General features: G+C 50.1%; 2 protein-coding genes across 4 annotated transcripts in view; one reads left to right on the top strand and one right to left on the bottom strand.

The window, feature by feature from the left end:
- The window catches only part of XRRA1 (X-ray radiation resistance associated 1), a 42,750-nt gene extending 22,699 nt beyond the window's left edge, over positions 1-20,051 (bottom strand). The window contains exons 1-8 of one of the 3 annotated variants that reach the window (XM_040426542.1): positions 19,781-20,051; positions 15,635-15,721; positions 14,896-15,083; positions 13,608-13,682; positions 12,341-12,413; positions 2,351-2,448; positions 1,840-1,973; positions 1,413-1,517 (exon numbers count right to left, since the gene is read on the bottom strand). In XM_040426542.1, coding sequence (XP_040282476.1) covers positions 1,413-1,517; positions 1,840-1,973; positions 2,351-2,448; positions 12,341-12,413; positions 13,608-13,682; positions 14,896-15,083; positions 15,635-15,707 — 746 coding nt within the window. In that variant the 5' untranslated portion in view covers positions 15,708-15,721; positions 19,781-20,051. The remainder of the gene's footprint in view (positions 1-1,412; positions 1,518-1,839; positions 1,974-2,350; positions 2,449-12,340; positions 12,414-13,607; positions 13,683-14,895; positions 15,084-15,634; positions 15,722-19,780) is intronic. The other 2 variants (XM_040426544.1, XM_040426543.1) reach the window with 2 other exon arrangements.
- A 1-nt stretch (position 20,052) lies between these two features.
- Positions 20,053-27,457, top strand: SPCS2 (signal peptidase complex subunit 2). The gene is made up of 5 exons (XM_040426545.1): positions 20,053-20,131; positions 22,288-22,371; positions 23,814-23,974; positions 24,971-25,105; positions 25,948-27,457. The coding sequence occupies exons 1-5, from the start codon at positions 20,093-20,095 to the stop codon at positions 26,132-26,134; spliced, it is 606 nt and encodes a 201-aa protein (XP_040282479.1). The 5' UTR covers positions 20,053-20,092; the 3' UTR covers positions 26,135-27,457.
- The last annotated feature ends 237 nt before the right edge of the window (positions 27,458-27,694 follow it).

The following is a 27,694-nucleotide window of genomic DNA, read 5'->3' as shown; positions in this document are numbered from 1 at the left end:
TAAGTAAAGAAAAACGAGTGGCCATCATTACTTTAAGAAATGAAGGTCAGTCAGTCAGCCGAAAAATTGGGAAAACTTTGAAAGTAAGGGCTATTTGACCATGAAGGAGAGTGATGGGGTGCTGCGCCAGATGACCTGGCCTCCACAGTCACCGGACCTGAACCCAATCGAGATGGTTTGGGGTGAGCTGGACCGCAGAGTGAAGGCAAAAGGGCCAACAAGTGCTAAGCATCTCTGGGAACTCCTTCAAGACTGTTGGAAGACCATTTCAGGGGACTACCTCTTGAAGCTCATCAAGAGAATGCCAAGAGTGTGCAAAGCAGTAATCAAAGCAAAAGGTGGCTACTTTGAAGAACCTAGAATAGGACATATTTTCAGTTGTTTCACACTTGTTTGTTATGTATATAATTCCACATGTGTTAATTCATAGTTTTGATGCCTTCATAGTCATGAAAATAAAGAAAACTCTTTGAATGAGAAGGTGTGTCCAAACTTTTGGTCTGTACGGTACATTACTTATCCTGTACTTATCCTGAGTTACATCCTGTATTATACTCCAGAGCTGCACTCACTATTCTGCTGGTGCAGTCACTGTGTACATACATTACTTATCCTGTACTGATCCTGAGTTACATCCTGTATTATACTCCAGAGCTGCACTCACTATTCTGCTGGTGCAGTCACTGTGTACATACATTACTTATCCTGTACTGATCCTGAGTTACATCCTGTATTATACTCCAGAGCTGCACTCACTATTCTGCTGGTGCAGTCACTGTGTACATACATTACTTATCCTGTACTGATCCTGAGTTACATCCTGTATTATACCCCGCTACACACTGGGTTGAGCACACTCGGGCCGCACACACTCGGGCCGCACACACTCGGGCCGCACACACTCGGGCCGCACACACTCGGGCCGCACACACTCGGGCCGCACACACTCGGGCCGCACACACTCGGGCCGCACACACTCGGGCCGCATACACTCGGGCCGCACACACTCGGGCCGCACACAGTCGGGCCGCACACACTCGGGCCGCTCACACTCGGGCCGCACACACTCGGGCCGCACACACTCGGGCCGCTCACACGCGGGCCGCTCACACTCGGGCCGCTCACACTCGGACCGCTCACACTCGGGCCGCTCACACTCGGGCCGCACACACTCGGGCCGCACACACTCGGGCCGCTCACACTCGGGCCGCTCACACTCGGGCCGCACACACTCGGGCCGCTCACACTCGGGCCGCACACACTCGGGCCGCACACACTCGGGCCGCACACACTCGGGCCGCACACACTCGGGCCGCTCACACTCGGGCCGCACACACTCGGGCCGCTCACACTCGGGCCGCACACACTCGGGCCGCACACACTCGGGCCGCTCACACTCGGGCCGCACTCACCCTTGTAGACCGGCCAGGCTCATAAAGACGTCAGGATGAGACAGTAAATTATCATCTAACATCATCACTTCCAGACTCGGGAACATCAGGATCTCTCCATCTTTCCTGCAGTATAAAGACATCCAGGTATAAGTAGATACAGACAGGAGCAGATATAGCATATACAGCATGAAAGAGGGGACACGCCCCTTGGTGCACTGCCCTCACTGAAGCTCCTCCCTTCAGGCTATGTGAAGCAGCAGTATAAAGCATGGGGAAGTGCAGGACAGCAGCCTGTTTCCCTGATGAGCCAGTAAGTGGTTTTCGCTCCACCACTGGGCATCGTCTAGGAGGTGACCACCCCCGTGCCATCCAGAAGGGGAGGATATATATGTTATTCAGGCTCGGGTGTGGCCCAAAGACAAATAATGACGGCGCCCAGACTTACGTGGGGGGAGCAGTCAGGTCCGGAGGCAGGTGGGTCAGCCTGTTCCCTGTCAGGCAGAGGACTCGGAGACGTGGGAGGACCCCCAGCTGCCGGATGTCCCCGGGGAAGAGAGAGTTGTAGGAAAGATCCAGGACCTGAGGCACAGAAATAGACAGTAACACATCAGACGCTTCCAGATGATCAGGCGATTCCAGATGATCAGGCGATTCCAGATGATCAGGAATTTCTGGGTGACCGTCAATATTTTACATTATCAGGTGATTCTGGAAGACCCTCAATATTCCAGATTATCTGACGTTTCTGGGGGACCCTCAATAGTCCAGATTATTATCAGGTGATTCTGGATGACCCTAAATATTCCAGATTATGAGACGTTTCTGAAATACTGCAGACGATCGAACGAGTAGGTGTGCTGGAGTCACTGATCATACCTATGTGCTAACATGGCAGTGTAAAGCATGGGGGAGCCTCTGCTGACACAGACCACCTCGCCCTTGTCGTTGTGACTTACCTCAAGCTGTGGGAACTCTCCGGGGACGATGGTGATTCTGTGGATTCCATTCATGGAAAGATCAAGTTCTCTGAGAGCAGGAAATGTCCGAAAAGCCTCTGAAAATAGAAAACAGCAGAAGTGATGGGGGAGCCTCTGACACCCTGACAACCGTCACAGTTCTGAAAACCCGGTATGGGTCCGCCCATACCACAAGTCGTGAGATGCTGTAACGCTTCCACCATACAAATATCCTTCTCCCCAGTTTTTCTGCCTTTTGTTCTCCTTGGTGCTGCTAGGGGTGAGCTCTGGTCAGAGTCAGTCTCCTTCCCCCTCTGGCAGCTGACAATACAGTGATGCCTCGTACTGCAGAGGCTCTGCTCCTCTCTATTGGAGACCAGGCCGAGGGGAGAGTCACTGAGCATGTGTGACCACCTGCACTCAACACAGGAGCCTCTGAGGCCGATGCGGACACGGCCTAATAAAGTGACGCTCCATCCTTACTGATCAAAATGCTGCAGTCAGCAACTAAATGAACTTTAAAAAAAAATCTACGTGGAAAACATCAGCAAGTAGATCCAGGTGAGCTCAGCCCATCAAGACATAAATCCATTCCTGACAGACGGACCTTCCGATGGTCTGACAAGTGGTCACTGGTCACGGCTTTCATGTGGCTGGTGAGATGGACTGTGGTGTCCTCCATGGGATGAGTGACGACCCCTCCCCGCCCTGATGATCCCTCCGGTATGGAACCTATCTCCAGTGCTTTACTAGGGGCCCCTCCAGTGACAGCTGTAATCCACTGACAGCTCTGATCCAGAGTAATCTACTGACAGCTCTGATCCAGAGTAATCTACTGACAGCTCTGATCCAGTGACAGCTGTAATCTACTGACAGCTCTGATCTAGTGACAGCTGTAATCTACTGACAGCTCTGATCCAGTGACAGCTATAATCTACTGACAGCTCTGATCCAGTGACAGCTGTAATCTACTGACAGCTCTGATCCAGTGTAATCTACTGACAGCTCTGATCCAGTGACAGCTGTAATCTACTGACAGCTCTGATCCAGTGTAATCTACTGACAGCTCTGATCCAGTGACAGCTGTAATCTACTGACAGCTCTGATCCAGTGTAATCTACTGTAATCTACTGACAGCTCTGATCCAGTGACAGCTGTAATCTACTGACAGCTCTGATCCAGTGTAATCTACTGACAGCTCTGATCCAGTGACAGCTGTAATCTACTGACAGCTCTGATCCAGTGACAGCTGTAATCTACTGACAGCTCTGATCCAGTGTAATCTACTGACAGCTCTGATCCAGTGACAGCTGTAATCTACTGACAGCTCTGATCCAGTGACAGCTACTGTAATCTACTGACAGCTCTGATCCAGTGACAGCTGTAATCTACTGACAGCTCTGATCCAGTGACAGCTGTAAACTACTGACAGCTCTGATCCAGTGTAATCTACTGTAATCTACTGACTGTCACGGAACCATGAACCAGACGTACAACAAGAGATAAATGAAAATAAGAAGGCTTTATTGAAAATAAAGCTGTAAACGGATGGTGAACGGATGGTGAAACCGAGCAGAGTCTTTGCGAAGCCAGAGGTCAGGAACCAGAAGGGTAGTCAGACGAAGCCAGGATCAGGAACCAGCAGGGTAGTCAGAGGAAGCCAGGATCAGGAACCAGCAGGGTAGTCGGACGAAACCAGGATCAGGAACCAGCAGGGTAGTCGGACGAAGCCAGGATCAGGAACCAGAAGCAGCAGCAGTCTTAGAAGCATGTGAACACAAGAGGACCAAGCAAGGAACTGAAGCCACAGACCTCCTATATATATGAGCTAGGCATCCAGCTCCTCCCAGGGGAAGGAGGAGCCGCAGGGTGGAAGGCTACAAGAAACCCAGAAACCAAGATGGCCGCCAGCACATGTCAAACGAAGGAGAGCAGCAAGCAGGTAAGACCATGACAGTACCTCCCCCTCAAGGGCCCCTCCTCCGCGGAGCACAAAACGGTTTCTGAGGGAAGCGTGCGTGGAAGGCTCGGAGCAAGGCAGGAGCATGGACATCTGCGGAGGGAACCCAGGAACGCTCCTCTGGACCATAACCACGCCAATGGACCAAAAACTGCAACCGACCGCGGACCAGGCGTGAGTCCAGGATATTGCTCACCTCATATTCCTCACGATTGCCCACTTGGACCGGACGAGGCCGAGGAACCGAGGAAGTGAAACGATTACACACCAGTGGCTTCAACAGGGAGACATGAAACACGTTGGAGATCCGCATGCCAGGAGGAAGCGCAAGGGCATAGGCTACCGGGTTTACCCTGCGAAGCACTCGGAAGGGACCAACAAAGCGAGGCGCCAGCTTGGGAGTGGGCACTCGAAGGTTGAGGTTGCGGGTGGACAACCATACACGGTCTCCGACCTGGTAGGAAGGAGCAGGCGCTCGTCTGCGATCAGCCTGGAGTCTCTGGCGCTGCGCAGAGACCTCAAGGGACTTCTGGATCTGTACCCAAGAAGCACGTAGGACGGAAAGGTGATCCTCCACAGCCGGAATATCCTGGGGAGAGAATACCTCCGGTAACACGGCAGGTTGGAACCCATAATTGGCCATGAAGGGAGACGTCCCAGAGGAAGAGTTCACCGCCGTGTTCCTGGCAAACTCAGCCCAAGGCAGGAGGTCAACCCAATTGTCTTGGTGATCGGAGACATAGCAACGAAGGAATTGCTCCAAGGCCTGATTGGATCGTTCTGCGGCCCCATTGGACTGAGGGTGGTAGGCCGAGGAGAAGGAGAGATGAATCCCCAACTGGGAGCAAAAGGCGCGCCAGAACCTGGACACAAACTGACTCCCCCGATCCGACACAATCTCCTTAGGCAAACCGTGCAACCGGAAGACCTCCCTGGCAAAAATCGTGGCCAACTCTTGTGCAGAGGGTAACTTCTTGAGAGGAACACAGTGGCACATTTTGGAAAACCGATCCACAATCATGAGAATGACCGTATGGCCTCGGGATGCAGGGAGGTCCACAATGAAATCCATCCCCAGGTGTGACCATGGGCGCTCCCCGGTGGCTATGGGTTGCAGAAGGCCCAACGGAAGGTGCCGAGGGGACTTACTCTGGGCACAAACGGAGCATGCCGCTACATATGCGGCGATGTCGGAACGTAGGGAAGGCCACCAGAACAGACGTGAAACAGCCCAGGACAGCTGATTCTTTCCAGGATGCCCCGCGGTCTTGGAGTTATGGTAGGTTCGCAACAACCGAGTGCGCAACTCCTCAGGCACAAAACATCTGCCGTTGGGTCTCCCAGAGGGAGCACCAGATTGAGCCGCCAAAATCTGCTCACCCAGGGGAGAGGTCAGGCTGGTGCGAATGGCGGCCAGGATCTTATTCGGAGGTATGACCGAAGTCGGAATCGACTCCTCCCTGGACAGCTCGGAGTACTGCCGTGATAAGGCATCCGCCCTGATGTTCTTGGAACCGGGTAGGTAGGAGACCACGTAATTAAAACGTGACAAGAACAGAGCCCATCTGGCCTGACGTGGTGTCAATCTCTTGGCCTCAGAAAGGTAGGTCAGATTCTTGTGGTCCGTCAGGATGAGAACCGGAACCACCGAACCCTCGAGCAAGTGCCTCCATTCTTTAAGGGCCTGCACGATGGCCAATAACTCCCTGTCACCAATCTGATAGTTGCACTCCGCGGAAGACAGTTTCCGGGAGTAAAACCCACAAGGAAGCAGAGGACCCTCTGGTGTTCTACGCTGAGACAGAAGGGCGCCTACTCCCGTCTCAGACGCGTCCACCTCGAGGACAAAGGGCAACCCAGGGTTGGGATGCGACAGAATCGGAGCCGACACAAAGGCGGACTTTAGGGCCTCAAAAGCTCGGATGGCCTCGAGCGGCCAGACCTGGGAATTACTGCCCTTCCTGGTCAGATCCGTGAGAGGCTTGGCCAGCATGGAAAAGTCCCTGATGAACTTCCGATAATAATTGGCGAAGCCCAAAAAGCGCTGCAGGGAACGAAGACCACTGGGCTGGGGCCACTGTAAGACAGCCGAAACCTTCTCAGGATCCATGGAGAACCCCTCAGCGGAAATGATGTAACCTAAGAAGGTTACCTGGGATCGGTGAAATTCGCATTTCTCAAGCTTACCGAACAGCTTGTTCTCTCGTAACCGTTGCAACACCCGTCTGACATCCAGAATGTGGGCCTCCATGGATTCAGAATATACCAATATGTCATCCAAATAGACTACCACACACTGCTGCAGCAGGTCACGGAAAACATCGTTGATGAATTCCTGAAAGACTGCGGGTGCATTGCACAACCCAAAGGGCATAACCAAGGATTCGTAATGACCGGTCCTGGTGTTAAACGCGGTCTTCCACTCATCGCCCGCCTTGATCCTTACCAGGTTATATGCCGCCCTCAGGTCGAGTTTGGTAAAGACCGTGGCCCCTTTAAGGCGATCGAACAGCTCGGAAATCAAGGGTATCGGGTAAGCGTTCTTGATCGTGATGCGATTGAGACCCCTGTAATCGATGCAAGGCCTCAACTCACCGCCCTTCTTTTTCACAAAGAAAAATCCAGCCCCTGCCGGGGACGAAGATTTGCGAATGTGTCCGCGTGAAAGCGCCTCCCTCACGTACTCCTCCATGGCCTCATTCTCCGCTAGCGACAGTGGATAGACTTTGCCACGAGGAGGAACGGCACCAGATTGTAACTCTATGGCACAATCGTATGGGCGGTGCGGAGGTAGGGCAACCGCGCGCACCTTATCGAATACATCCCGGTACTCCTCGTATTCAGGAGGCAACAGAGAGTCCGAGGAAGTACACAGCAACTTGACAGACCCATGGATGCAACTAGCCCCACACTGCGGTGACCACGAGAGGATCTCGACCGATCTCCAATCGAAAGTCGGATTATGCTTCTGGAGCCAGGGGTACCCCAAGACCACCGAGTAGTGTGGAGACGAAATAACCTGGAGGCAGACCGACTCTCTGTGAACGGCACCAATGGCTATCCCCACTGGAAGGGTCTCATGAGTCACGTGTGGCGGCAGAAGGGGTCTGCCGTCTATCGCCTCAAGAGCCAGTGGGGAACCTCGAGCCTGCAGAGGAATGGAATTGGCGGCAGCGAACACACTATCAATGAACAAACCACCAGCACCAGAGTCCACCAACGCCTGGGTCGTCACCGAGCCCCCGACCCAGGAGAGGACAACAGTGATCAGTGGTTTGTCAACACGGGAAACCGGGGACGAGGAGACTCCACCCAAGATCTGCCCCCGACAGGATCTCAGGGTACGAGCGTTTCCCGGACGGTTCGGACATGCCAACCGAAAATGCCCACCGAGACCACAGTACATGCATCGGCCCTCGCGTCTCCGGAGTGCCCTCTCCCCCTCGGACAGGCGAGCAAACCCCAGCTGCATGGGTTCACCCCCAGACAAGTCATCCCCAGGAGGCGTGGGAGGAGAGGGAGGCACGGGTGGGACAGCAAACGTAGGCACCAATCTGTTAGAAGACCTCCGCAGGTTCTCCTTAAAGGAAGGTCTCTCCCTGAGTCTGGTGTCAATCAAAATCAGGAAAGAAATAAGAGACTCGAGCTCAACTGGTAGGTCCTTAGCTGCAACCTCATCCTTCAAGGCATCCGAGAGACCATGAGAGAAAGCAGCGACCAGAGCCTCATTATTCCAGCCCACCTCTGCTGCCAGGGTACGAAACTCAATGGCGTATTCAGCTACGGATCGTGAACCCTGTCTGATGGACATAAGGAGCTTCGCAGCAGAGGCAGCACGAGCCGGCACATCGAATACCTTCCGAAGAGAAGCAACAAAACCGGAAAACTCGGCAACCACCGGATTGTTGTTCTCCCATAAAGGGCTGGCCCAGGCCAAGGCCTTGTCCGAGAGCAGCGAGATCAAGAAGCCCACCTTTGATCTCTCAGTAGGAAAGGCATGTGGCAGCAACTCGAAATAAATGCCCACCTGGTTAAGGAAACCTCGGCACTGAGTTGGCTCTCCCCCAAAGCGCTGTGGAAGAGGGGCAGAACCGGTCATACCCCGAAACACCGCAGGCGCAACAACAGGTGTCGGGGTAGACTCTGGCGCAACAACCGGAGCGGCAGTAGGAGCGAGCCCAGGAGCGACAACCGACCCATCGGCAACGGGAGCGAAATGAGCCGTGCGTTCAAGCAGGGTTTGCAACGCCACAGCGAACCGACCCAACAGATGATCCTGCTGATCAAGTCTGGCAACCAGCGTGGGTAGCGAGGATGGCCCTGTACCGTCAGAATTCATGGCTTGGTCCTAATGTCACGGAACCATGAACCAGACGTACAACAAGAGATAAATGAAAATAAGAAGGCTTTATTGAAAATAAAGCTGTAAACGGATGGTGAACGGATGGTGAAACCGAGCAGAGTCTTTGCGAAGCCAGAGGTCAGGAACCAGAAGGGTAGTCAGACGAAGCCAGGATCAGGAACCAGCAGGGTAGTCAGAGGAAGCCAGGATCAGGAACCAGCAGGGTAGTCAGACGAAGCCAGGATCAGGAACCAGCAGGGTAGTCAGACGAAGCCAGGATCAGGAACCAGAAGCAGCAGCAGTCTTAGAAGCATGTGAACACAAGAGGACCAAGCAAGGAACTGAAGCCACAGACCTCCTATATATATGAGCTAGGCATCCAGCTCCTCCCAGGGGAAGGAGGAGCCGCAGGGTGGAAGGCTACAAGAAACCCAGAAACCAAGATGGCCGCCAGCACATGTCAAACGAAGGAGAGCAGCAAGCAGGTAAGACCATGACACTGACAGCTCTGATCCAGTGACAGCTGTAATCTACTGACAGCTCTGATCCAGTGACAGCTGTAATCTACTGACAGCTCTGATCCAGTGACAGCTGTAATCTACTGACAGCTCTGATCCAGTGTAATCTACTGACAGCTCTGATCCAGTGACAGCTGTAATCTACTGACAGCTCTGATCCAGTGTAATCTACTGACAGCTCTGATCCAGTGACAGCTGTAATCTACTGACAGCTCTGATCCAGTGTAATCTACTGTAATCTACTGACAGCTCTGATCCAGTGACAGCTGTAATCTACTGACAGCTCTGATCCAGTGTAATCTACTGACAGCTCTGATCCAGTGACAGCTGTAATCTACTGACAGCTCTGATCCAGTGACAGCTGTAATCTAATGACAGCTCTGATCCAGTGTAATCTACTGACAGCTCTGATCCAGTGACAGCTGTAATCTACTGACAGCTCTGATCCAGTGACAGCTACTGTAATCTACTGACAGCTCTGATCCAGTGACAGCTGTAATCTACTGACAGCTCTGATCCAGTGACAGCTGTAAACTACTGACAGCTCTGATCCAGTGTAATCTACTGTAATCTACTGACAGCTCTGATCCAGTGACAGCTGTAATCTACTGACAGCTCTGATCCAGTGTAATCTACTGTAATCCAGCTGTAATCTACTGACATCTCTGATCCAGTGACAGCTATAATCTACTGACAGCTCTGATCCAGTGACAGCTGTAATCTACTGACAGCTCTGATCCAATGACAGCTACTGTAATCTACTGACAGCTCTGATCCAGTGACAGCTGTAATCTACTGACATCTCTGATCCAGTGACAGCTGTGATCTATTGACAGCTCTGATCCAGTGTAATCTACTGTAATCCAGCTGTAATCTACTGACAGCTCTGATCCAGTGACAGCTGTAATCTACTGACATCTCTGATCCAGTGACAGCTATAATCTACTGACAGCTCTGATCCAGTGACAGCTGTAATCTACTGACAGCTCTGATCCAGTGACAGCTCTGATCCAGTGACAGCTGTAAACTACTGACAGCTCTGATCCAGTGTAATCTACTGTAATCTACTGACAGCTCTGATCCAGTGACAGCTGTAATCTACTGACAGCTCTGATCCAGTGACAGCTGTAATCTACTGACAGCTCTGATCCAGTGACAGCTGTGATCTATTGACAGCTCTGATCCAGTGTAATCTACTGTAATCCAGCTGTAATCTACTGACAGCTCTGATCCAGTGACAGCTGTAATCTACTGACATCTCTGATCCAGTGACAGCTGTAATCTACTGACATCTCTGATCCAGTGACAGCTGTAATCTACTGACAGCTCTGATCCAGTGACAGCTGTAATCTACTGACAGCTCTGATCCAGTGACAGCTGTAATCTACTGACAGCTCTGATCCAGTGACAGCTGTGATCTATTGACAGCTCTGATCCAGTGTAATCTACTGTAATCCAGCTGTAATCTACTGACAGCTCTGATCCAGTGACAGCTGTAATCTACTGACAGCTCTGATCCAGTGACAGCTGTAATCTACTGTAGCTCTGATCCAGTGACAGCTGTAATCTACTGACAGCTCTGATCCAGTGACAGCTGTAATCTACTGTAGCTCTGATCCAGTGACAGCTGTAATCTACTGACAGCTCTGATCCAGTGACAGCTGTAATCTACTGACAGCTCTGATCCAGTGACAGCTGTGATCTATTGACAGCTCTGATCCAGTGTAATCTACTGTAATCCAGCTGTAATCTACTGACAGCTCTGATCCAGTGACAGCTGTAATCTACTGACATCTCTGATCCAGTGACAGCTATAATCTACTGACAGCTCTGATCCAGTGACAGCTGTAATCTACTGACAGCTCTGATCCAGTGACAGCTCTGATCCAGTGACAGCTGTAAACTACTGACAGCTCTGATCCAGTGTAATCTACTGTAATCTACTGACAGCTCTGATCCAGTGACAGCTGTAATCTACTGACATCTCTGATCCAGTGACAGCTGTAATCTACTGACATCTCTGATCCAGTGACAGCTGTAATCTACTGACAGCTCTGATCCAGTGACAGCTGTAATCTACTGACAGCTCTGATCCAGTGACAGCTGTAATCTACTGACAGCTCTGATCCAGTGACAGCTGTGATCTATTGACAGCTCTGATCCAGTGTAATCTACTGTAATCCAGCTGTAATCTACTGACAGCTCTGATCTAGTGACAGCTGTAATCTACTGACAGCTCTGATCCAGTGACAGCTATAATCTACTGACAGCTCTGATCCAGTGTAATCTACTGTAATCTACTGACAGCTCTGATCCAGTGACAGCTGTAATCTACTGACAGCTCTGATCCAGTGACAGCTGTAATCTACTGTAGCTCTGATCCAGTGACAGCTGTAATCTACTGACAGCTCTGATCCAGTGACAGCTGTAATCTACTGTAGCTCTGATCCAGTGACAGCTGTAATCTACTGACAGCTCTGATTCAGTGACAGCTGTAATCTACTGACAGCTCTGATACAGTGACAGCTGAAATCTACTGACAGCTGTGATCCAGTGAAAGCTGTACTCTACTGACAGCTCTGATACAGTGACAGCTGTAATCTACTGACAGCTCTGATCCAGTGACAGCTGTGATCTATTGACAGCTGTGATCCAGTGTAATCCAGCTGTAATCTACTGAAAGCTCTGATCCAGTGACAGCTTCGATCCAGTGACAGCTCTGATCCAGCGACTGCTCTTATCCAGCGACTGCTCTGATCCAGTGACAGCTCCGATCCAGTGACAGGTGAGGTTTAGTGACAGCTCTGAGCCAGCGACTGCTCTGATCCAATGACAGCTCTGATCCAGTGACAGCTCTGATCCAGCGACTGCTCTGATCCAGTGAAAGCTTTGATCCAGCGACAGCTCTGATCCAGTGACAGCTCCGTTCCAGTGACAAGTCCACTCCAGTGACAGCACTGATTAAGTGACAGCTCTGGAAATGTTTGCTGTGTGTTTTACCGAATCCATGGATGAAAATATAAAACATGGTCACAGGAATTCCAGGGCGAGGGAGTGATAGCGTTTTTTTATTTTTATTTTTAAAAAAAACTGAAAAAAAATAATGCAGGCAGGATTGTGGCGCAGACACCAGGTCGCCATCGCGGTGGGAGCGGTTATCTGTCACTTACCTAGAGGCAGGTTATTCTCCGATGCATTGATGTAAGCCAGGCAGGTGAACTGATGAAACTTCTCCCACTGCATCTGGGGGCGGGGATAAAGAAATGGACGCACTTTACAGATGAGAACTCAGAAACATGGAGCCACAGATGATATCATGAACCCTGGGAACAGCAGTGCACAGAAGACTAGAGGCAGATTCTCATGTACTGGAACTACAGTCTGTATAATACTCCAGAGCTGAACTCATTATTCTGCTGGTTGTTGCTGGAAACAGCCAGCAAAGCACAATATAACAACTTAGCGAACCTTCTATCATGGGGTTACCCTATGCAAGATAACTGTACAGTGTACATATAATGTGATGTATGTACACAGTGACTGCACCAGCAGAATAGTGAGTGCAGCTCTGGAGTATAATACAGGATGTAACTCAGGATCAGTACAGGATAACTAATGTATGTACACAGTGACTGCACCAGCAGAATAGTGAGTGCAGCTCTGGAGTATAATACAGGATGTAACTCAGGATCAGTACAGGATCAGTAATGTATGTACACAGTGACTGCACCAGCAGAATAGTGAGTGCAGCTCTGGAGTATAATACAGGATGTAACTCTGGATCAGTACAGGATCAGTAATGTATGTACACAGTGACTGCACCAGCAGAATAGTGAGTGCAGCTCTGGAGTATAATACAGGATGTAACTCTGGATCAGTACAGGATCAGTAATGTATGTACACAGTGACTGCACCAGCAGAATAGTGAGTGCAGCTCTGGAGTATAATACAGGATGTAACTCTGGATCAGTACAGGATAAGTAATGTAATGTATGTACATAGTGACTGCACCAGCAGAATAGTGAGTGCAGCTCTGGAGTATAATACAGGATGTAACTCTGGATCAGTACAGGATAAGTAATGTATGTACACAGTGACTGCACCAGCAGAATAGTGAGTGCAGCTCTGGAGTGTAATACATTTACTGCAGTTCATGAGGATTCCTGCGTCTAATCTGTCACATGGTGATTAGCGGTGGACATGCAATTTATTTATTTTTTAACATTATTTTTATTGATTTTGCAAAGTCATGTAACAATCAGGTTACAATCAATGAAGTTAACTTGACTTTTAACAGAGTTGCGTTGTCTGTCATCATATCACATACAGAGCACATGAGAACATAGACATTACAGATAGACAACCTATTCATATGAGACTAAAATATAATCCCAGGGTAATAAGAGAGAGACAACCAGAGCTGACGCTGGTACTCACTGCAGTCGTCAGCCCTCGGTCACTGAGGTCGGCAGCGCACAGATCAGACGGCTTCTTCACGTGATGCGTCCTCATCTGCAGACGGCAAATAACACTCAGCACGTACAGGAGCAGACAATGGGGAGCAACTGAAACACAGTCTACTAGCAAGCCCCTGTACTACAGCCACGCTGTCCATCCCCAGTGCTTTACACTTCAGCTCTGCTCTTTCTGATATTTCGTGTATAAACAGGAGCTCAGCAGAAAGTCAGTGAATGGAAAGGCGATCACTGCTGTAGAAAAGACAGGAGATTATAATCTACCATCTCCAAGTAACTACAAAGGAGAAGAAAATGATCACAAAACTCCTGCACATCGTCTGAGCAGAGCGGCCTCAATAAGGGGAGGGGCCTCAGTAAGGGGAGGAGCCTCAACACAGGGAGAAACCTTAATAAGAGGAGAGGTCTAAATAAGGGGAGGAGCCTCAATAAGAGGAGGGGTCTCAAAAGGGGAGGAGCCTCAATAAGGGGATGGGTCTAAATAATGGGAGGAGCCTCGGTAAGGGGAGGAGCCTCAGTAAGGGTAGGAGCTTCAATAAGTGGAACAGCCTCAATAAGGGGACAGGTCTCAACAATGGGAGGGGCCTCAATACAGGGAGAAACCTTAATAAGAGGAGGGGCCTCGATAAGAGGAGGAGCCTCAATAAGAGGAGGAGTCTCAATACAGGAAGAAACCTTAATAAGAGGAGGGGCCTCGATAAGAGGAGGAGCCTCAATAAGAGGAGGAGTCTCAATACAGGGAGAAACCTTAATAAGAGGAGGGGCCTCGATAAGAGGAGGAGCCTCAATAAGAGGAGGAGCCTCAGTAAGGGAAGGAGCCTCAATAAGAGGAGGAGCCATAATACAGGGAGACACATTAATAAGAGGAGGGGTCTCGATAAGAGGAGGAGCCTTAATAAGAGAAGGAGCTGTAATAAGGGGAGGAGCCTCAATACAGGGAGAAATCTTAATAAGAGGAGTGGCCTCGACAAGGGGAGGAGCCTCAATATGGTGAGAAACCTTAATAAGAGGAGGAGCCTCAATAAGGGGAGGAGCCTCGATAAGAGGAGAAGCCTCAATAAGGGTAGTGGTGTCAATAAGGGGAGGAACCTTAATAAGGAGCTTCAATAAGTGGAATAGTCTCAATAATGGGAGGGGCCTCAATAAGGGGACGGGTCTCAATAATGGGAGGGGCCCCAATAAGGGGACGGGTCTCAATAATGGGAGGGGCCCCAATAAGGGGACGGGTCATAGTCACAGTTATCCCCTACCAGCAGTGTGGTATCCAGCACATGCTCCACACTGTCTTCCATCTTGTTGATTCGCCATCTCCGAGTTTCACGCCTTCTTACTCTTCCGTTTTCAGTCGCCTTCTTCTGCTCTGAGGACGCTGAGCAAACAACTGTCCGAAACTGCTTGTCCTGGGGGTCCCTCCGAGCCACCCGCCAGTGACCGGCCCCTGTGAAGACATAGATGGGAAGAATAAATGACACTTCTCCAAAAAATAAAAAACTTCCTAAAATTTGGCACTGAAGAGGCGGTTAAACCGCTCCAGCGCGCGTCATAAAGCAGCTTTCCCGGCCCCTGACTGACACGGTCTCTACAGAATTTGGCCGGTGACCGGAAAAGTGTTTTGGCCACAATATTCGGAGGTATCCGGCTTTCCTAGAGGCGCAGAAACAGTTGACAAAGGCATTTTACTAGTATACGCCACTGCATTCATTGTCATTGGAAACCGTCAGCAAGCTTGTGGACAACCACGTCACTTCACTGAGCTAATGAAGGGCAATGAAAATCTGGCGCATTTCAGGTGCAGATGGCGGCGCATTAGTCAGTTGCGCTGCTATCTGTGACTTCGCCCCGCTCACGGCAGGTCAGCCTCACTCACCATTTTCGGGGCCTGTTTGAGGTGTAGGCAATGGTCTTACATTAGAATGGATGTGCTGAAGGTATGAAGAGGCCGGCGCCACCAGCGCAGTGAGACCCCAAAATGTAATAAACCCGGCTTACCTCCGAGGCTGGCTCCGAAGAGGCTCCTCGCCGGGAAGTAATTGGTGGCGTAAAGAGGTGCGGCGTCCATCATGATCGGCTCTGTATCTGGAGAGACAGGAAAGTGCGGGGTACAGTGACAGCGGGCAATACAACGGCGACACGTTCTGCAGGTCCAGGGCTTACAGTGTTAGGGAAGTGCCTGGCGAGCAATTGGGGATTATTATCATGTGACCGGAATCTCATTAAATGTCGCCTCATGCAGGTTCGTCGCTATAGGTCACAATCAGGGGGGCCCACAGAGCCCTCATTGGTCTCCTCCAGACCGCGCTGCACTGTCCTGACTGCGTACAGCGCACACTATGACCCAACGCTGCGGGCAGTCAGAGCGGGCCCCGAGAGGATCAGCGAGCGGCCGAGCAGGAGAGGCAAGTTCATTTATTATGGGTCTGATCTCAGGTCTGGTATGGGGGTCTGAGGATCTGGTATGGGGGTCTGAGGATCTGGTATGGGGGTCTGAGGATCTGGTATGGGGGTCTAAGGATATGATATGGGGGTCTGAGGATATGATATGAGGGTCTGAGGATCTGGTATGGGGGTCTGAGGATCTGGTATGGGGGTCTGAGGATCTGATACGGGGGTCTGAGGATCTGATATGGGGGTCTGAGGATCTGATATGGGGGTCTGAGGATCCGATATGGGAGTCTGAGGATCTGATATGGAGGTCTGAGGATCCGATATGGGGGTCTGAGGATCTGATAAGGGGTCTGAGGATCTGACATGGGGTCTGAGGATCTGACATGGGGGTCTGAGGATCTGATATGGAGGTCTGAGGATCTGATATGGGGGTCTGAGGATATGATATAAGGTCTGAGGATCTGACATGGGGGTCTGAGGATCTGATATGGGGGTCTGAGGATCTGATATGGGGGTCTGAGGATCTGATATGGGGGTCTGAGGATCTGATACGGGGGTCTGAGGATCTGATACGGGGGTCTGAGGATCTGATATGGGGGTCTGAGGATCTGATATGGGGGTCTGAGGATCTGATATGGGGGTCTAAGGATCTGATACGGGGGTCTGAGGATCTGATAAGGGGTCTGAGGATCTGATATGGGGGTCTGAGGATCTGGTATGGGGGTCTGAGGATCTGATATGGGGGTCTGAGGATCTGGTATGGGGGTCTGAGGATCTGACATGGGGGTCTGAGGATCTGATATGGGGGTCTGAGGATCTGATATGGGGGTCTGAGGATCTGATATGGGGGTCTGAGGATCTGATATGGGGGTCTGAGGATCTGATACGGGGGTCTGAGGATCTGATATGGGGGTCTGAGGATATGATATAAGGTCTGAGGATCTGACATGGGGGTCTGAGGATCTGATATGGGGGTCTGAGGATCTGATATGGGGGTCTGAGGATCTGATATGGGGGTCTGAGGATCTGATATGGGGGTCTGAGGATCTGATATGGGGGTCTGAGGATCTGATACGGGGGTCTGAGGATATGATATAAGGTCTGAGGATCTGACATGGGGGTCTGAGGATCTGATATGGAGGTCTGAGGATCTGATATGGGGGTCTGAGGATCTGATATGGGGGTCTGAGGATCTGATATGGAGGTCTGAGGATCTGATATGGGGGTCTGAGGATCTGATATGGGGGTCTGAGGATCTGATATGGGGGTCTGAGGATATGATATGGGGGTCTGAGGATCTGATATGGAGGTCTGAGGATCTGATATGGGGGTCTGAGGATATGATATGGGGGTCTGAGGATATGATATGGGGGTCTGAGGATATGATATGGGGGTCTGAGGATCTGATATGGGGGTCTGAGGATCTGATATGGGGGTCTGAGGATATGATATGGAGGTCTGAGGATCTGATACGGGGGTCTGAGGATATGATATGGGGGTCTGAGGATCTGATATGAGGTCTGAGGATCTGATATGGGGGGTCTGAGGATCCGACATGGGGGTCTGAGGATCTGATATGGGGGCCTGAGGATCTGATATGGGGGTCTGAGGATCTGATATAAGGTCTGAGGATCTGATATGGGGGTCTGAGGATCTGATATGGGGGTCTGAGGATATGATATGGGGGTCTGAGGATATGATATGGGGGTCTGAGGATCTGATATAAGGTCTGAGGATCTGATATGGGGGTCTGAGGATCTGATATGGAGGTCTGAGGATCTGATATGGAGGTCTGAGGATCTGATATGGGGGTCTGAGGATCTGATATAAGGTCTGAGGATCTGATATGGAGGTCTGAGGATCTGATATGGGAGTCTGAGGATCTGATATGGGGGTCTCAGGATCTGATATGGGGGTCTCAGGATCTGATATGGGAGTCTGAGGATCTGATATGGGGGTCTGAGGATCTGATATGGGGGTCTGAGGATCTGATATGGAGGTCTGAGGATATGATATGGGGGTCTGAGGATATGATACGGGGGTCTGAGTGTCTGAGGATCTGATATGGGGGGTCTGAGGATCCGATATGGGGGTCTGAGGATCTGATACGGGGGTCTGAGGATATGATATGAGGTCTTAGAATCTGATATGGAGGTCTGAGGATCTGATACGGGGGTCTGAGGATCTGATACGGGGGTCTGAGGATCTGATATAAGGTCTGAGGATCTGATATGGAGGTCTGAGGATCTGATATGGGGGTCTGAGGATCTGATATGGGGGTCTGAGGATCTGATATGGAGGTCTGAGGATCTGATATGGAGGTCTGAGGATCTGATATGGGGGTCTGGGGATCTGATATGGGGATCTGATATGGAGGTCTGAGGATCTGATATGGGGGGTCTGAGGATCTGATATGGGGATCTGAAGATATGATATGGGGGTCTGAGTATCTGATACGGGGGTCTGAGGATATGATATGGGGGTCTGAGGATCTGATCTGAAAGGTACGGGGGTATTTTTTGTACTGGCACACATTATAATGAGAATTATTACTACTGGGGGACTATGGGGAACATGATTATCGGCACAATGGGGGCATTATTACTATGGGGGGCACTGTTAGGCTACTTTCACACTGGCGTTTCTGCGTCCGCTGGTGAGATCCGTTTCAGGGCTCTCACAAGCGGCCCCAAAACGGATCAGTTCAGCCCTAATGCATTCTGAATAGATAAGGATCCGTTCAGGATGCATCAGTTTGGCTGCGTTTGGTCTCCGTTGCGCTTCGCAGGCGGACACTAAAACGGTTTGCATTATCGGTGCGGATCGTCTGTGCAGATACAAGACGGATCCGCACTGAACGCGAGTGTGAAAGTAGCCTTAAAGGGGTTGTCCGGGTTCATAGCTGAAACGCTCCGATGCTCATGTCGGGGGAGCCGGAGGGGAGAAGATGGGGATATGTCCGGGCTCAGCTCTGTCCGGGCAACCCCTTTAACCCTATGCACTCTGGTAGATAATGATTTCTATTGGGGGCACCTGGCGCAGTATCAGCTTAGCACAGTTATTTTTGGGGGACGTTATGTTTATACTATTAGTGTATTTTGTGGGCGCAGTTATTTTTTAGGGCACTTTGCGCCAATAATTATTGAAGGGGCACTATCTGTGTGGTACCAGTATTTTGTCAGGGGGGGGGGGGGGTGAGAAGGCTAGGTGCCCCCCTGCCCCCGGCCACAAAGCACTGAGGGGAAGGGGGCCGAGCTGAACTCCTGCACCAGCGCCCATGAGCTACACCCCTCGCCTCCTGTGACCCCCAAATGCCACCGCTGCATCTCCCCCGGCGTGGGGGGAGGGGGAGCAGCCAATAGCCGGCCGCGATGGGGGCAAGTGTCACCCGGGATGCTAGGTAGGCTCGTCCCCACCGCGGACTGCTATCTCGCTGTAGGGGCTCATGCACATGATCGCTGCCTGTTTTGCGGATCTGCAGAACACGGATACCTGCGGAACGTAGCGTCCGGGCCTCCACAGGACTGTCCTATACGTCTCCATTTTGCGGATGCAACAGAATGGAAAAACATTGTGTGCATGAGCCCTATGTACCATTGTGTGACCTGAATAACACTGAAAGCTGCATCACGCGACTAAAACTGTACTAGAAATCGCACAGTGTGACCAGATTTCCATTAAAGATCTACTAGTAGTATAATAAATCCCTATGACAGATGGCTGCGTCCTCAGCACACACACGGTAATTACCGGGCCGCTTTACCGTCAGGTGCCGGCGCCTCAAGCCGCTCCCCGAGCCCAGGTTTCCCCTTCTTTGCCCAATCTCCTCGTCTCCTAGCAACAAGAGTCGCTCTCAGTTTACAAAAGCCTCCCAGAACTACAACTCCCGACACCCTTCGGCCGTACGTAGCTTTACGTCGTGACGTTACTTCCGGTCTGTTAGTTTATCGAATGATGACGAGAGGAAAAGGCGGGGGAGGGGAGGAGAGGGGGATCATACGTCACGGCTAGAAAGCGACCAATCAGCGGCTGCCAGGTCAGGGCACAGAGGGATGAGACAAGATGGCGGCAAGAGGCGGCAAGAACGGGCTCCTGGAGAAAGTAATGGGGGCTCGGGCTGGGGTTTTGGGGGGTGAAGAGAGGATGTGACCCCGGGATACCGATTAGTCCTTCCTCGGAGGGGGGTGGACGTGTCTTGTCCGTCACATGACGGGGTTAACCCCTGATGTGGAGGGATGCGCTGTGCTCCTTGGAGGCGGCAGTATGGCAGCCCTGCCCCCCCCCTCAGAGGGAGGATGATGAGAGTAGTCCTCTCCTACAGTGCGCCATCTGCCAGCCTTCACTGAGAGGTGGAAACCATCAGCATGTGGGATGGACCGCTGCAATGGTAACGAACCTCAGCTGTGACAAGCATTAGGTCTGGATGTTTCCATTCTCTGACAGCAAGCAGAGATCTTGAAAACAGTGCCATTATGTACTTGGACGTTGCAGAATTTTTATTATGCGATGGTTGAAGGTTCCCCATCGCCAGGAGGCAGACGTGTATGTCCCTTTAAGATTTATTCAGACTGGACGTCCCCTTTAAGTGGCTTCAGCGGGCGCTGCCATCTGGACTGCCATCAGCAAGGCGGGCATCCACCATTGCACTGAGCATTGCGCTCCCTGGGGGGGGGAAGTGTGGTGAACATAATGACAGAGCTGCAGTGTGGACTGACACATAAGGTACAGACTCTGTCCATCCCGAGCTACGGAATGGTTAGTGAAGCTACAATAAAGGTTGAGGCGTACGCAGGCAGAAAATCCCTGCTCATCCTGAGCCCTCTGGTTCGTATGAATAATCTGGCTAATGCAATGATAGAGCTGCAGTATAGACTGACACGTGCCAGTTCTGGGAGGAGTCCACCCTGAGACTTTCCTGGACCCAAATGTCTGTTCATCCTGAGCCTTCTGGTTCATGATTAATAGGGAGGTTTCCTATAAATCAGACTTGGTCTCTGTATAAATGAAAAGCTCATTTTACCACTCGTGTTTCTGTTCCTCACTGCTTGCTGTCAGTGAATAAGAGGCCCCTGGACTTACAGGCTGTGCTCTAGAGCTGAGAGGTGGATACAATTGTGTCCAATCTGGACTCCAGACTGATACATTGTAACAAACCCGCAGAGAGGTTTGTGCAGCTCGCACAGCATTGCTATGTACAGGATTCCTGCCCCTGAATGTACAGCAAGCAGAGGTCTTGAGCGAGCTTGATCAATTAAAATCTGTAGAAAACTGAAAACCCCTTTTATTAGCGGCACCAGCTTTCTTCAGGAGGAGCCTTTGGCTCTGTCCATCCTGAGCCTCCTGATTCATTGACAAAATGTCCCCTGTGTACACAGGTAGCTGAAAACCTTAAAGGGGGTTTCCATCAGTTGCATATTGATGATCTGTCCTAGGAATCCATATCAGATCTGGGGGGGGTGGGGGGCGGACAGAAGAGGCCGCAGCGCCATCCGTGGTTCAGTGGCAGTGATTGGTATTGCATTCCCTGGAAAGCTTGTTTCCATCATTGTTTACTAGGCCCTTCACTTCTGTTTATCCTGCTTCATGAATAGAATACCATAGCTACAGTTTGGACCAGGGATCAGCAACCTCCGGCACTCCAGCTGTTGTGAAACTACAATTCCCAGCATGCTCCATTTATTTCTGTGAGAGTTCTGAGAAGAGCAGAGGAAGTATGCATGCTGGGAGTTGTAGTTTCACAACAGCTGGAGTGACGGAGGTCGCCTCCCCCTGCTTTAGACTGATTTGCCTGCGCAGTGCCAGTATCCGCATTCTCCTCCTGCAGACGTTTGATTATTTTTAACCCTTTTTTTTCCTGGTATATTTTCTTGGATATTTTACCACAATCGGGATAAATGGCTATTTTTCAGCGACGTCTGAGATACCGGACGACGGAGCCATTTATCCTGATTCATTATTCGTCGTCTCATAGACCCTCCAATCGTATGTGAGACCCGAGCGAGTGCAGCGTAAAAGACATCGGATCCGGTTCTGTGCGGCCAGAGGGGACACCTTAAAGGGGAACTCCACTGAGTAACACATTGCAGCCTACTCAGCCGTCACAATGCAGGACTGACACCCACTAGTGGTTTTTTTATTTTTTTGTAAAGGTTCAGACACTTTCCTACCCCATAGTCAGATAAATCCGGGACTGAAAGACACTCGTCAGTATATGTGACTGATATCATCACATGACCAATCTTGTTTTATTTCGGCAGTGGAAAATTGACGACAAACCAGTAAAAATTGACAAATGGGACGGATCTGCTGTAAAGAACTCAATGGACGATGCAGCCAAAAAGGTAACCTGACTATCATAATACTGCCCTATTACTATAATACTGCCCTATTACTATAATACTGCCCTATTACTATAATACTGCCCTCTGTCATATAAAAATATATATTTATCTACTATAATACTGCCCCTATGTACAAGAATATAACTACTATAATACTGCCTCCTATGTACAAGAATATAACTACTATAATACTGCTCCTATGTACAAGAATATAACTACTATAATACTGCCTCCTATGTACAAGAATATAACTACTATAATACTGCCTCCTATGTACAAGAATATAACTACTATAATACTGCCTCCTATGTACAAGAATATAACTACTATAATACTGCTCCTATGTACAGGAATATAACTACTATAATACTGCTCCTATGTACAAGGATATAACTACTATAATACTGCCTCCTATGTACAAGAATATAACTACTATAATACTGCTCCTATGTACAAGAATATAACTACTATAATACTGCTTCCTATGTACAGGAATATAACTACTATAATACTGCCTCCTATGTACAAGAATATAACTACTATAATACTGCTCCTATGTACAAGAATATAACTACTATAATACTGCCTCCTATGTACAAGAATATAACTACTATAATACTGCCTCCTATGTACAAGAATATAACTACTATAATACTGCCTCCTATGTACAAGAATATAACTACTATAATACTGCCTCCTGTGTACAAGAATATAACTACTATAATACTGCTCCTATGTACAAGAATATAACTACTATAATACTGCCTCCTATGTACAAGAATATAACTACTATAATACTGCCTCCTATGTACAAGAATATAACTACTATAATACTGCCTCCTATGTACAAGAATATAACTACTATAATACTGCTCCTATGTACAGGAATATAACTACTATAATACTGCTCCTATGTACAAGAATATAACTACTATAATACTGCTCCTATGTACAGGAATATAACTACTATAATACTGCTCCTATGTACAAGGATATAACTACTATAATACTGCCTCCTATGTACAAGAATATAACTACTATAATACTGCCTCCTATGTACAAGAATATAACTACTATAATACTGCTCCTATGTACACGAATATAACTGCTATAATACTGCTCCTATGTACAAGGATATAACTACTATAATACTGCCTCCTATGTACAAGAATATAACTACTATAATACTGCCTCCTGTGTACAAGAATATAACTACTATAATACTGCTCCTATGTACACGAATATAACTGCTATAATACTGCTCCTATGTACATGAATATAACTGCTATAATACTGCTCCTATGTACACGAATATAACTGCTATAATACCGCCCCTATGTACAGGAATATAACTACTATAATACTGCTCCTATGTACACGAATATAACTGCTATAATACCGCCCCCTGTGACTCCATGTGCCCTCTCTCCCTCTCTCGTCAGGTTCTCCTGGAGAAGTACAAGTACGTGGAGAACTTCGGTCTGATAGACGGCCGCCTCGTCATCTGCACCATCTCCTGTCTGTTCGCCATCGTAGCCTTGGTGTGGGATTTTCTTCATCCCTTCCCGGAATCTAAGCCGGTCCTTGCCTTCTGCGTCATATCATATCCTTTATTTCCTTCTCCCTCCGTAGCAGCAGGTTTGTCCTCCTGTCCCCTCCCCCCCACCCCCTCCTGTTCCTGTGCTCACACAGCTGAGGTTTTGTCACAGTGTATCAGTGTAGCGGTCTCTCTGTTGACTGTACACTGCTGAGCTCCTGACACGTATTACTTTCTGATACATTGTAGCAGACACTGAGCTGTGTGATCAGGACAAGTTCATCCTGCAAGAATGTTTCCATTCACTGACATCAGGTAAAGCTGGTGAAACCCGCCGTGAGCAGGGATGGATATGTGTGGCCTGTGCTGTGGGTCTCTACCTCTCTGTACAGCGCCACCTGCTGCTTGCTCTCCACCTCACATGCTCAGTTCCACCCGCTGAAGTAGAGAGGACACGCCCGTGCCATAGGTTTGCCACCACTGCACTAAGGGAATGTGTTTGCTGTTTCCATGGAGACGCATGGGTCTCCGGAGGAGCCATTGCATTGACATCTGAAGGGTTAATCGGCCAGAAACTAGTGCACCCCCTGGTGGCAGGTTGTCGTATATGACAGGGTGGTTGCTAGGGGCATACACTGCCTGACAACCGGTGTCTTTTCTATGGGGGGCCCCGTAGCAGCCGGCCTTCCCGGTTTACTCAGGCCTTGGGGCAGATTTAGCAGCGGGGTATGACGGGAGGCAATTGTATGTTTCAGTCAATGATTTTCAAGATCTCTGCTTGCTGTCACCATCTTTACTTCTCACTTCGGGGAGTTTGCTACAGTTGTATCCATTCTGGAGTCCAAAATCTGCGCTGATACATTGTAACAAGCTGTCCGGACAGGAGGGAGATTTTCGCTGCTGTGTTTGCCTCCCATAGGATTGTCTACACCGATACACTGTGACGATCCCTCAGCTGTGCACTAGTACTTGTAGGTCTGATTTTTATGAGCTTGCTGGGGGGTATGGTGGGAGTTGTAGTCCATGTGCACGGAGTCCGTCTTTCCCTTAACCCCCGCTCACGTATTTCCTGATGATGGGCGTCCTCACCGTTTATACCTCATACAAGGAGAAGAGCATTTTCCTGGTCGCCCACAGAAAGGACCCGGCCGGGATGGACCCCGACGACATCTGGCACCTGTCCTCTAGTCTGAAAAGGTGAGAGGCGGCCTGTGGCTCCCAGCAGCTGCCCCTGAATGTATGTTCATCCTGAGCATGCTGGTTCATGGCTAGAATACAGTAGATGCAGCATTCATAATCTCAGGGTTTATTAACCCCTTCCGGACGCCTTCTCTCATGACTGATAAATTTGAGCACAAAGGGGTTAATATCATGGATCCATCTCATTTGTTTATATTGAGGTTTGAATATTCATCGTATGCTCCTGGTTCATGAATAGAATGCCAGAGTTTAAGGGAAGACTGACAGGCTGGTAGAATGATTACAGTGTATACTGAAAAGCTCCCCCGGCCACACGGTGTACGCAGACTCTATATGCATAAGAGAAGCTGTCAATCATTGTATGCGGCTGGGGAAGCAGGACTCATAGGCTCTCTGAGTGGGAGGAGTTAGGACTCGCAGGCTCTCTGAGTGGGAGGAGTTAGGACTCGCAGGCTCTCTGAGTGGGAGGAGTTAGGACTCGCAGGCTCTCTGAGTGGGAGGAGTTAGGACTCGCAGGCTCTCTGAGTGGGAGGAGTTAGGACTCGCAGGCTCTCTGAGTGGGAGGAGTTAGGACTCGCAGGCTCTCTGAGTGGGAGGAGTTAGGACTCACAGGCTTTCTCTGAGTGGGAGGAGTTAGAACGCGCAGGCTTTCTCTGAGTGGGAGGAGTTAGGACTCGCAGGCTTTCTCTGTGTGGGAGGAGCTGTCTGTCTCTGTGTGGGAGGAGCTGTCTGTCTCTGTGTGGGAGGAGCTGTCTGTCTCTGTGTGGGAGGAGCTGGGACTCGCGGGCTTCCTCTAGGAGTCCTGGCGCATTTCTCTGACATCTCCCTGTCTCCTCCAGGTTTGATGATAAGTACACACTGAAGGTCACCTTCATCAGCGGGAAGACCAAGCAGCAGCGAGAGGCGGAGTTCACCAAATCCATCGCCCGGTTCTTCGATGACAGCGGCACTTTAGTCATGGACATGTTTGAGCCTGACGTCTCCAAACTCCACGACAGTTTGGCCTCAGAGAAGAAAATGAAATAATCCCGCCGGGGGCCACGCAGTCTCATTTTTACGCTGATAAAGCAGAAACGATGCCACCCCATAGGAACGTCTCCCCTCCCCCCACAGGCGCTGCTTAAGGTCTCTGTATCCTGCACGTTCCACGGTTCTGTGAGAGTCACCGCCAGATCTCCACAGCTAGATACCGCAGCTTGTACAGTAGAGGCTTTACTGTTACATCCAGACTCCTGCTCTAGTCACCTCCAGAGCTGCATTCACAACCCCTGCTGGTCCATGCTGTAGGTCAGGGATAGCCAACCTGCGGCTCTACAGCTGTTGCAAAACTACAACTCCCAGCATGCCTAGAGCTATCAGCCTACAGCAGGGCATGGTGGGAATCGTGGTTTTACAACAGCTGGAGAGCCGCAGGTTGGCCATCCCTGATGTAGGTTCTACCCCAGCCACATTCAGAGCTGCACTCATTAATGCTGTCCTACATGCCTGTCATCGCCGCTTTTACACCTGATTGCTCCTTTCACATCTCAAGCTGCATTCACAATCCTGATGAGTAGACCTGCATGGTCCGCTCGGTAACTGTACAGCAGGAAGCATCATCTGCTGCATTGCATTGTGGGAGAAGTAGTGTTCTTCCCGAATGTCTAGGAAAGCAGTGCATCATGGGGGTTATAGTACACGGCATTAGTCCGCAGAATTGTGATTGCAGCTCTGGATGTAACTAAAGAAGAAATACTGTCAAGCGACTGGTACAGAGAACCCGAGATGCCCCCGCCATCTATCCTGTGCCCGCACCCCTTTATGACTGCCGGTCCACTGCACATCTGAGCCCATTATTGCACGGGAGACTACAACTCCTATCCATCCTCCACCTGCAAAAGCCAAGGGGTGACTACTCCTTCAAACCTCCATCCTAACATGCAATCTGGTACCTCACTGCACCCTACAACTATCTCCCCCCAACTCCTTGAGTCTCCATATCTGCTCCTGGGAAAGCTGGGTGACAATTAGTATGGCCGCCCAAACCGGGGGCGTGACCCTGGCTCCTGTCTCACCCACCCTGGCGTCTGGTAAAGCTGGGCGACAACCTATATGAGGGCCATAGTAGCCGCCATAGCGATGGTCACCCAGCTTTTCCGGAAACGGCTGGGAATATTTCTTTTAACCATTTGTGAGAAGACGACGTCGCAACTCCTGCCTGACCACGTGCCCCCTGAGCCTTAAAGGCGCAGTGCAAGATCTGAAAAACATGGCTGTGTCTGGTATTGCATCTCAGCTCCACTGCTGTGGAGGAACTGCAGTACCATACGCAACCTGTGGACAGGAGTGGCGCCGTTCTGCCTCCATGTTTTTCAGATTGCGGACAACCCCTTTAAATGAACGCCGTTTCTTATAGACTCCGTATTAGACAAGCTACCGAATGATGGCAACCCATTTTTTTAGGCTTCATTAACTCTCAGTATGTCCAGGCTGCTTTCCCTCGGCATAGCGCCACCTAGAGGAAGTACTTAAATACTGTATCCGGCCTGAGGCTGCATGGTCCATACAACGCCCCACTCCGCCTTCTTTTTTTGTGGGGAGAGGGGA

The sequence above is a fragment of the Bufo bufo genome, chromosome 3 (genome assembly GCF_905171765.1).
Source record: "Bufo bufo chromosome 3, aBufBuf1.1, whole genome shotgun sequence".
Lineage (NCBI taxonomy): Eukaryota > Metazoa > Chordata > Amphibia > Anura > Bufonidae > Bufo > Bufo bufo.
The sequence above is the reverse complement of the archived record's forward strand: the minus strand, read 5'-3'. Positions and strand labels throughout refer to the sequence as shown.

Bases quoted from the DNA above. Each gene is read 5' to 3' on its own strand.
- SPCS2 (XM_040426545.1), top strand. From the start codon at position 20,093: ATGGCGGCAAGAGGCGGCAAGAACGGGCTCCTGGAGAAA. The intron at 20,132-22,287 runs GTAATGGGGGCT...TTATTTCGGCAG, and splicing joins AGAACGGGCTCCTGGAGAAA to TGGAAAATTGACGACAAACC. The intron at 25,106-25,947 runs GTGAGAGGCGGC...TGTCTCCTCCAG, and splicing joins CTGTCCTCTAGTCTGAAAAG to GTTTGATGATAAGTACACAC.